The 10,922-nt window shown below is 49.6% G+C and overlaps 1 protein-coding gene across 1 annotated transcript; it reads right to left on the reverse strand.

The window, feature by feature from the left end:
* Positions 1-489: 489 nt before the first annotated feature.
* On the reverse strand, positions 490-4,649 carry BTG2 (BTG anti-proliferation factor 2). The gene is made up of 2 exons (XM_040263052.1): positions 4,412-4,649; positions 490-2,973 (listed from the first exon to the last, which is right to left on the reverse strand). The coding sequence occupies exons 1-2, from the start codon at positions 4,527-4,529 to the stop codon at positions 2,639-2,641; spliced, it is 453 nt and encodes a 150-aa protein (XP_040118986.1). The 5' UTR covers positions 4,530-4,649; the 3' UTR covers positions 490-2,638.
* Between the last annotated feature and the right edge of the window lie 6,273 nt (positions 4,650-10,922).

A 10,922-nucleotide genomic window follows, 5' to 3' on the forward strand; every position in this document is an offset into this window, starting at 1 on the left:
TAGTTAGTGTCATGTGGGAGCCCCAAAAGATCACAAGGGAACAGGACAAGAATTTTAAAAATTCTGCGCCAATCTGGAAAGGGGTTCAGTGTCCTCTGTTCACCACCCCAGTCTGTGAACGGACCGTGTCTTAATCATTTTTAATATTTTTAGTACCTAGCACATACAATAAATGCTTGCTGAATGAACTAATGAGTATGGCTGAGCAAGAACAGGATGCGTAAGATGAGCCCTGGGTAACCCAGGAAAGTTCAGACTAGATCATGGGCCCATCCAGCATTTTCACATGGAAGTTAGAATATGCATTAAAGGAAGGAAGGAAGAAGCCGTTTCCCAAGAAAGAGGAAATGCTTGGAAATGTCCCTCCCACCTATGCCACAGGACTTCTGAATCCAGCTAAGGAGAAACACTATGAGACACAAAGGATTTGGATCTGAGGGAAATGCAAATTAGCCATGTGGGAATTTTATCTTCTCCACACCACAGGACTTCATCTGCTACATTTTTATTAAAGTAACCCAAAAAAGTGTACATGTGTCCATAAAGCTGTACATTCTTCCATATAACAACACTGTTATACAATTAGTAACCTTTGTCTTTTCTGTCAGAATAGCTTACAAATATATTTATTTTTACTTAAAAGGAGAGACAGGTCTGCTCAACAGTCCAGCTCTGGGTGTTTATTGTTTCTAAAGTGAATGTCAAAAAGAAGAGAGAAAAGATTAAGTATGAAACCACGAGGCTGCTTATAAAAAGGCAGGAACCTGTTTGCAGACAAGATGTAACAACAATCTGCAGGGATTCACAGCTTTGTTTCAACCCATATGCCAGAAAATGAGCACTTGGGTCTACCGGCCTGAAGTCAACATTAAAGCAATAAGGACTGGAAACAGGGCCTGGGAAGGTAGCTTGGGATTTGGAAAGTTCAAGAGGCAGAACTGGCAGGAATGGGTAGGGAGAGTGTTTGGTAAATAGCACCTCTGAGTCAGAATTGAGTAGTTAAGAAATCCAGGAAAGGGGACCGGCAGTGGAGAGAAAGTCCCTCACTACGGGCAACAGCCAGACAGCAGCCAGGTTCACCAGACACCCAGCTGTGGCCTTCGCAAGGGGACTTGGGTCTGGGAATCTCACGGCCTTGAAGACCCCTCACCAATGTCACTGAGAAACTGAGGCAATGGGATTTCTTCCCTGTGAAATTTTCCATTTTCCTCAGACCCAGAACAGTAAATATTGCACAAGTCTGTAGACAAACTTGGATTGTAGGGAGAGAGACGGCAGCCTCTCCCACGGGTGCTGAGCACCAAGGAGGAAAAAACAATGCCCAAGGTCTGGCTGTTAAGAGTCAGTTCTATAAGAGTACCAAGCAGTAACTTGGGGCATTCTCTCCTTCAGCCAAGAAATACCTGCAAGGCTAAGCATAAAGCCATAGTCCTGAGGACAGAAGGAGAGAGAGTTTCCTAAGCCCACCAGGGCGCCAGGAGGTTGTGACAGCCAGTTCTCCTCCAGCTCCTCCTGGGACCCAGGAGGCCATATTGCACAGTGACTGAGAACTCTTGTCCTAGAAAATAGGGTAGTTTCATGACCCAACCAGAAGGGGAGGGGTGTGGGATAGGGTTGGTGGGTTGAGGGGGGGCAGTTGGAGAGGAGTGTGTGCTTTTAAAAAGAAGGCAATAATCAAGAACCTGAAGTTCCCTGTAGCTTTTGAGCTACCTCTTGAAGAGATAATGGTAGCATCATTAGGACTTTCATCTGGTTACAAAAAGAAGAGTTTTGGCCAAAAAAACATCCCAGTGGATACTCTTTGGATTCTAAAATTCCAAGTCACCCCCAAGTTAATTGCCACACAGAGCAGCATTACAGCAAGGCAAGGGTCGGTACATGATGCCCTTCTGTTCCGACTCCAGTAACCTCCAACCCCTGCCTCACTCCCCTGACCTCCAGAACAAAAAGCTTTATATTCTTGGTGGGAAGCAACATCTACAGGTCTCTGAGAATAGAATTAGAAACAAGTCATGATTTCAAGAAAAGCTACTCAGGACAGAAGGAATTAGGAAAGGCCTTTTCATTCTGTGCCTAGGATCTCATAAAAAATAAAAATAAAAGAGAAAATTAGGCAATATAGTATGACTTAAGTCCAGGCTTGAATGCCCTTGAGTAAGAGAGGGGCCAGGGGTGCAGGTGTCCTGGTTGGGAGAGTGAGAAGTTTGAACTCAGCCTCTTTTCTCTCCCAGGACAGATCCTGACCTCTCTTGTTCACAGTTGCTAATCTTGTTTGCTCCCTCCCACACCTTCCTGGGGTGTTAGCCAAACTTCTCTCACCTAGGCCAGAACACCATTCCTCCCTCCCACAGGCAGACACTGGCTCCCAGACTCAAGCACACAATTCTCCCCAAAGGCACCTGCGGAGGCCACTTTGAAGCAGCATCCTTTAAGGATTTTTTTCTTTAAAAAATCTTTTGGTTTTTTTCTCCTCTTTTCTTAAAAAAAAAAAAAAAATATATATATATATATATATATATACACACATATATAAATAGCTCTTCATTTAAAATACAGTTCCCCAGGTTGAGATATGCAGTGGCCTGCTGTCACAGCAGAGTTGAGTACAGGAGAGTGCCAGCTGAGGCTGGCAAGGGATCTAACTGGAAACTGCCATGATGTAGTTCTTTGAAGGACTGCCCCTGCCCAGTATCATTTGGTTCTTGCAGGTGAGAAGTCCATAGGATGTGGCCAATGGGGCCTCCTGGTACAGGACGCAGATGGAGCCATCCTCCCCAATGCGGTAGGACACCTCATAGGGGTCCACCCACAAGGTCAGCTCACTGGGCAGCAATCGGTGCAGCTGAGGCTGGCTGAGTCCAATCTGGCTAGCCACTTTACTGATGATGGGGTCCATCTTGTGGTTGATGCGGATGCAGCGGTAGCCAGAGCCCTTGGATGGTTTTTCAGGAAACCAATGGTGTTTGTAGTGCTCTGTGGAGACAGGACAAGGCGGAGATGCACTGGTTAGAGCGGCTGGGCCATGGGTGCGACCACAAGGGGTCGGGGGTGATGGGATGTGTGCTAAGTTGCTTCAGTTGTGTTCATGCGACCCCATGGACTGTAGCCCGCCAGGTTCCTCTGGCCATGGGATTCTCCAGGCAAGAATACTGGAGTGGGTTGCCATTCCCTTCTCCCCGGGATCTTCCCAACCCAGAGATAGAACCCAAGTCTCTGTCCCCTGCACTGGTAGGTTCGGGTGAGCGTGATGGTTAGGGTGAGGGTGATGACAGGAGGAGAGGAAAGGGCCTAGTTATTTTAAGTAAGCAACATGGTTTCTCATGAGTTTTATGACCCTCCTGAAACCCTCCTGACACTGTAGCCAAAAAAAAAACAAAAAAAAACAAATTATGGAATCTGGAAAGACCCCTCCTTCTAAGACATGGGTGTATGTGTATCGAGAGGGTGTCCCAGAGCTCTGGGGCAATCCTTTGTGGCCAGTATATTGCCTTTGGCACATTCCCGGTTTAAGGAGGAGAATATGCCTGGGGCTGACATGTCCAGGCAGGGCCTCTGGGAACCTCTGAGTCAAAATTTCAAGGCCAAGAAGGCTGTCCTCACTGTGGGGCCCATAGCAAGTCATCATGTCTCCCACCGAGTGCTTCGGTGGTTTCCTCTGCCTTGAAAAGTCAAAGGCCTGTCACAGTGGCTAAGGGAGGCAGAACTGGGATGTTTTAATGAAACATATGTTGTCCTTCGAAAGAAGCGGGACTGTGTGGGCACGTTTAAAGATGGCTATTGCTGACCAAGCCCGCCAGCCAACAGCTAGGAGACAGGTCTCTCCCCAGCCAGCAGCTGCTTATCTCTTGCCCACCTCCTCATCTCACGCCGCACCGCCCCCAAGCCCAACACAGGCCCGCGGAGCGCAGTTACTGCATACAAGCCTCTCTCGGTACCAGCAATGGTGGCAGATGGCTAAGAGAGGCCGGAGGATAGAAAGGGGGCCCGCATTCTAACTTGAAGTGCCAGCCACTGCCCCAGGCACGGCGCGCCCCGCGCGGCCGGAAGAGCCTCGGCTGGGAGCCCGAATTGTTTGGAAGGTTCCACTGCGCCTTCTCGTTCCATAAGGACCCTCGGCTGGTCGGGCTGTCGCCTGAAGGGTCTTGGGTCTAGTGAGGGAGAAGAGCCCGCAAACAGATCCACAGGCACCCTGCTTCCGCGGCACCCAGCGGCGACCCGGGGTCGCAGTCAGGACTCTGCGCCCACGACAGCTCAGAGGGCAGCAGCCAGCCGGAACCACGGCGCACCCGGCCCCAAACACAGGGCCGAGGACCACGACCCGAGGGAGCGAACGGGCCGGGCCGCTCGGCGGGGAGCCCGCCCTCGGTGGGGACTAAGCCCGAGGGCGCCGGGCCCTTCGCCCCGTGCTCACCCGTCAGCGCCGCCTGGAGAGCCCCGCGGAACACCTGCAGTCGCTGCTCGTTCACGCAGCCCCGAGTCCTCAGAAGGCTGGAGAGGAAGCCCACGGCGGCGGCTATCTCCGGGAGCATGTCTGCTCTCCTCTCGGCCCTGCGTGTCTGGCTCCTGTCGCGGGCCTGAGCGGTCTCCGACTGGACGGGTTACCCAAGTAGCCTTCTCTCGCTCCGCCACCCCTGGGCTCTGCCGGGACTCGCCCGGAGACGCGCTTTTCAGGCCACGGCGAGAGGCGGAGGGGGCTGCCGGCGCGGGGGGCGGGGCCTGGCGTCCGCCCCGCCCCGCGCGCTCGCCCCCGCCCCCCTTCGCCCTGAGGTCATCGCCCGCTGACGTCAGTGCTAGTAACGCGAGTGGCGCTTTTCAGGCCCCGGCGAGAGGCGGGGGTGCTGGTGGCGGAGGCCATTGGCCGGTGGCGCGAAGGGGGCGGGGCCTGTATCAGCCCCGCCCACGCGCGCTCGCCCCCGCCCCTCCCCGCCCCGCTCCCGCCGCCCCCGCCGCTCCCGCCGCCCCCGCCGCCCCCACCGCCCCCGCCGGCCCCGCCGCCCTGAGGTCATCGCCCGTGACGTCAGTGCTGGGAACTCCAGCTCCGCTTGCCGGCCGGGGAAGCAGGGGAAAGGGAGACCGGGAGCGGCCGGGGTCTCTGGGAAGGAAAGCAGCGCGTCAGGCTGGGCGTGGTCTGACCTCCCCTCTCCTCCCATCCTTCCACACAGCTTAAGGAACACCTCCGACGAGAAGCCTTCCTTGATGCCACCTCCCCCAGGCGGTCCCCTTTTCTGACTCCTACATCTTCAGCCACACCCTGTCAAAGCCACTCGCCCGTTTTACCACTTTCCCACCAGTCAGAGTGGCTTCTTGACTCTCCGGAAACGGAGACTAGCCTTCTGTTTACTTCTGCGATAATGCCAAGATCCCCAAGTTCCGCTCTTTCTCTCCAGAAACGCCTGTCCTCTTGCCTAGAACCGTGGCCTGCTCTCACCTAGTGCTGCTGGGCGGCGGTGGCGGCAGTGTTGGCGGCAGCAAGACTGGCGGGTCTTGCTCTTCCACCTGGGGACCATCTTCAGAACCTGGCGCCATCACGGGCTCTCCTTGAGGTCTGCTGAATGAGGATAACGCCTAACCAACATCCCAGGGTTCAGAATACGTAGGTGCCCCCTACATAGATATTAACATCGAGTCAAACCCGATGGCCTCTGTAAATCCTTATTTTCCTTCACTTTGGGGCCAGTCTCCTCTTTTCTTCCCTGACCCCAGATTCCTCTGCCTCCTTCCTCCCCGGCTGTGTCTCCCATAGATCCCTTCCTGTTCCCCTTCCCTCATTATGTCCACTCATTCCTCTTCCTTTTCTCTCCACTTTTTCTCCTCACAGAGATCTGATTCATGTGGTCCACTTGGATATTTACTTTGTTTTTACCCCTGGCTTTCCTGTCCGCAAGTCTGTTCACATGTCCTTTCATCCCACTCCTCCTATCTGCTCTGTCTCTCCTCTGGGATGTCCAGCCTCTACATCAACGTCAGTCTAAACTCCACTGATTTCTCCAAGGCAAGCCTCCATCTTGACCTCCGTTTCTATCAAATACCACCGGTTCCCCAGTCACGCTACTCAGAAAACTCATACTCACTTTTGGCTTGTTAACTTTTTCATTAGATCCAGTCTCAAGACCCGTTTCTTCATGTTTAGCTGACTGCAGTAGACACTATCAAATCCAGTTCCCAAACCACACTTCTCACCGTTCGTAGATTCACTTTGCTAAAGTTCTTCACTCACATGCTCGTCTTTTGCTCAGATCATTCTGAGATATCCTCCATTTGTCTGCTGCATTAAGTATGGACCCCTTTGTGTAACAGTTAAGAATTTTCATCATTTGGCTGCGTCTGCCTTTTTTAGGGTTCTGCCACTTTGTGCTCCCAGGCGACTCTCCTCACTGTTCTCTAAGCATCAGAGCAGTTCTGCATCCCGGAGCCCTCAGCATTTGCCCATGATCCCTATCCCTGCCCTGTAATGTGGTCCCCATTCCATGTGCTATGAATGTGCCTGGCCTTGCTGCACTGTGACTCATGCCATCATCTCTTGGATACCTTGCTGCCTCCTTGCCATCTTTCCCAAGCCCTCACACTCCTGAAGGCACAGCTTAAGCTGGGTCCTCCACTTTGAAAACTTGTGCTGATCATTCTCTCACTACAGAATTAACATTATCCATACCATTCATTTGGCTCAGGACCTACTTGGAGAAGGCAGTGGCACCCCACTCCAGTACTCTTGCCTGGAAAATCCCATGGACGGAGGAGCCTGGAAGGCTGCAGTCCATGGGGTCGCTGAGGGTCGGCCACGACTGAGCGACTTCACTTTCACTTTCACTATACCATTCATTTGGCATTTATAATCTATTGTTTGATAAGATTAGTGATCTTTTTAGAGGCTCACATCTTGTTTGCAGACTACTGGAAAACAGGTTACTATGCTCATATGTTCTATATTTCCAGGACAGTTCAGGTTTCAAATATTCTGCTCCATTGCTTCATATAACCCATTAAAATGACCTGGAATTCTAGTGTTTTGGTCTTGAACAAATCTCTTAGATGAGCTCTTCACTGACTCCTCCCCAAAGCTGGATCAGGCTGGATTAGACTCTTACCTCTGCTCATTGAGGGGGGAAACAATGTGTGTTCAGAGAGAGGGCTGGAACTGGAAACAAGATAACCCAGAGAACATCAAACAAAAAGATCAGCTGTCAGCAAGACCAGGGAAACAGGCCAAGGTATAAACATGTGTGCAGAGTGATTTAGCACCAAAATCTGAAAATAACATCTTTCTGAATATGCTGTTGACAGGGGTCTGCTGTTCTGGGCCTTGCTCTAGTCCATAATTGATTGGGAAAGTTTTGTGACATCATCACCTGTTTTTTGCTTTAGGAAACAGAATTCTGTCCTTATTGTAGGTTTCTTTCTGTCACTCACCAGGTCACACGGCTAGTTCTCAGCAGTGCCAGGACTAGCAGATCTGTTGACTTCAAATATCATGCCCTTTTCATTAGACCATGAAGCCCCTGTTCTACTACAGTGGCGCTTAGGCCCACCTCACCCCACAGAGCTGTTATTCTAGATAATGAGGCAATGAATTGGAGGGGAATATTCTTCATTTTGAAATAGGAGCAAGGTCTTATCCCACAGATTCCCCCATTACCCGGGGAGTGTCTTAGTCTCATCATTGATGGTTAATTACTGAACTTTGTAGAGGGCATTGATAATAAGAACCAGAAAGCACTTCATGTACTTTCTCATCCTCTCTTCTTTCTACACACAAGCCTAGGGGGAGAAAGTTTAATGTATCTAACATGAAAACTTTCCAAGTCACTTTACAGGATTTGGATTCTCAATCAGTTTCTTTTAAAAAGGCAAATACATTATAATAATCCAAATTACTTTTGGAATTCTCTGAAACTTCCCTTAAACTGCTAGGACCAGGGTCCTGAGAAGCTCTTAAGTCCAGATTTCACTTCTGTCGCCTGCTGCCTCCCATTTCTTGGCATAGCCAAGGTATAGTTCTAGCATCTGGATAAGAACCATGGGTCCCTCCCTCTCTCTTCTCTTCTTCCTGTTCCTCTTCCTCCTTACTCTTCTCTTCCTCTCTCTCCAAATGCCTTGAGTTGAATTTTGAACATTGAATGTCCTAACACTCTGCTGAACTATGACTCTACCTACTGCCATGTTGGGCAGGTGGTGTGGAGGTGGGGGTGATGCCAGCGTATGCCTCAACTGGACCAGAAGTTTTTCTGTGCATGTGACCCCAACCCACTGTTTCCCTGGATTCCCATCTCACCCACTTGCACAGCTTACCTGTGTGGCCACTCTAGAGTCACCCACAGCTTCCCAAACAACCCACCTCAGATCAAATCCCTGCCCAGAGCTGGGTTCCTCTCCTCATTTCTCAGCCCTAGCTTTGTCTGTGGGGTCATCAGGCATGCTCTGCTTTCCACTCCCCAATGCAGCACAATCAGATCATTGTACGTGACCATCTCTCCCAGCAGCCTGCTGACCCTGCAGGGCCTTAGCTCGGTTGTTAAGACTACCTCCCAGTTTCCTGACTACATGTTGAAACCTGAGGTTAAGTAAAGTTGATCTGCAGGCTAGGGCTGGGCTGTGATCTTCTAGGAAGATTATATCAGCTCATTCTAACACTGTGCAGTGCGTAGTTTCAGTAAGTCAGTGTGTGAGTGTGTATGTGTGTGTGTGTATCTGTGTGGGTAGGGAGGCAGTATATATGAATGTACATACTTAAATGTGTATGATATTTGTGGATAGAAGGGCTTGTATATATATATTTGCAGATATTAGCATGTGCATAGTATATATTGACGGAGAAGGCAATGGCACCCCACTCCAGTACTCTTGCCTGGAAAAATCCCATGGATGGAAGAGGCTGGTAGGCTGCAGTCCATGCTAAGGGTCAGACACGACTGAGCGACTTCCCTTTCACTTTTCACTTTCATGCATTGGAGAAGGAAATGGCAACCCACTCCAGTGTTCTTGCCAGGAGAATCCCAGGGACTGGGGAGCCTGGTGGGCTGCCATCTATGGGGTCGCAGAGTCGGACACGACTGAAGCGATTTAGCAGCAGCAGCAGCATATATTGAAGGGCATCATTTTGTGAAGTGTTTGTATTTTGGTGGAGTGTGTATTTTGGCAGGTGTGTCTGAGTGTGGCTGGTATAGATGTTAATTTGATCTTTTCTCTCTTCAGGCCTCATCGGTGATAACCTTGCTCTGCTGCCTGTAGCTGATAAGAAACGTCACCCAGGGAGGATGAATGCCTTTTCTTCTAATCAGAGGGGAAATATTGCTAAACATATTCATAATTCTTTGCAAACATCATTGGATAATGTTCAGGACATGTTTTTGAGTTCCCTATCACTGTCTCACAAAGTTGTACCCTTCAAGATCAGCTCTAGACCATCAGTCTGAGAGTTACTCTTTAGAATCAGGAACAGGAATCAAAGACAAAAAGAAGATAACATTGTTCCTAGAACTTGTTAAAGAAGACTAAGAAATTGGGGATATTAGTTATTTTTAAGTGTCTGTCTTTAATTCCCTTTCCTCACCCCAAAGTGAAGTGAGAACAGGGACAGAAACATGTAATGCAAAGATGATTCGGGTTAAGTGGAAAACTACCCATCTGGACTGAAGGAAGGCTTGGTAAAATATAAATATGAAAAGGACTCTCTAATCCCCTGGTCACGACAATTTTCGAGTCTGTAAGGATCATTTCTGAGAAACTGTTGAGGGTTGGAGGAGAGTCAGAAAGCTAAAAAGTAACCCATTTCCCAGTGGCTCTGAAGGAAGATGCAAAAAGAAGATGCCATTGCACAAAAAAGACCTAAATTTGGCAAGAGAACTTCTTTATAGGAAAGTGAGCAAGTAGGATCTGCTAAACAAGATATCTGCTTCAGGACTCAGATGCTCTGAGGTACACAACATCTTCAGAGTGAAGGCTGAAGCTAGCCACAGAGAGTGCTATGGTGCAGCAGCTGGCAGCCTGCAGCCTCTAACCTGCAATAGATCACCCTCAGCAGTTTCCCACAGTTTCCAAGTGATAAATAGAAACAGCCATGGCAGATGCAGCCTGCCACCCAACCTGGGAGCCCATCGGACACCTGGTGGCCAAAATAACAGGCCTGCCTAAGCTTTACCGGGCTTACCTACAGGCAAACTTGGGAGCTGGGGAGGGTCATGGTTCTCCGTAGTACACAGTCTCTGGATTTCCTCTCTCTACCAATTACCATCCATATAGCTCAGAAGTCACATGTTGGAAGCCTGTGAAGCAGACTCAATCACAATATACATTGTTTGGTCTATATAGCGCTTAAGCATTTAAAATATTAGCGCTCAATTTTTAACTATTAGGTAGTGTCGCATCTGGAGAAGGCAGTGGCGCCCCACTCCAGTACTCTTGCCTGGAAAATCCCATGGATGGAGGAGCCTGGTAGGCTGCAGTCCATGGGGTCGCAAAGAGTCAGACATGACTGAGCGACTTCACTTTCATGCATTGGAGAAGGAAATGGCACCCCACTCCAGTGTTCTTGCCTGGAGAATCCCAGGGACGGGGGAGCCTGGTGGGCTGCCGTCTTGGGGTCGCACAGAGTCGGACACAACTGAAGCAACTCAGCAGCAGCAGCAGCAGCAGCAGCAGCAGTGTTGTATCAGATTATACTAGAATTATAATTTCTCTTTAAAAATTAACATATCTGTTTACACTGATTCCACATTCTTATTTACCGATGACTGGTACCTAAGACAGGGAATTCGTCCTTCAATTTGTCCAGTCCCCACCCACTCTTCATAGCATCCTTGCTGAGACCAAGTCGTGATTATCACTTACCATGGCTGGATGCTGGGGTTTATTATTATTATTATTACTTGGTAGGAAAGTAGGATTTATTGGTGGGCATGAATAAGGAGGGGATAACACCAAGGATC

The sequence above is a fragment of the Oryx dammah genome, unplaced genomic scaffold (assembly GCF_014754425.2).
Source record: "Oryx dammah isolate SB20612 unplaced genomic scaffold, SCBI_Odam_1.1 HiC_scaffold_21, whole genome shotgun sequence".
Lineage (NCBI taxonomy): Eukaryota > Metazoa > Chordata > Mammalia > Artiodactyla > Bovidae > Oryx > Oryx dammah.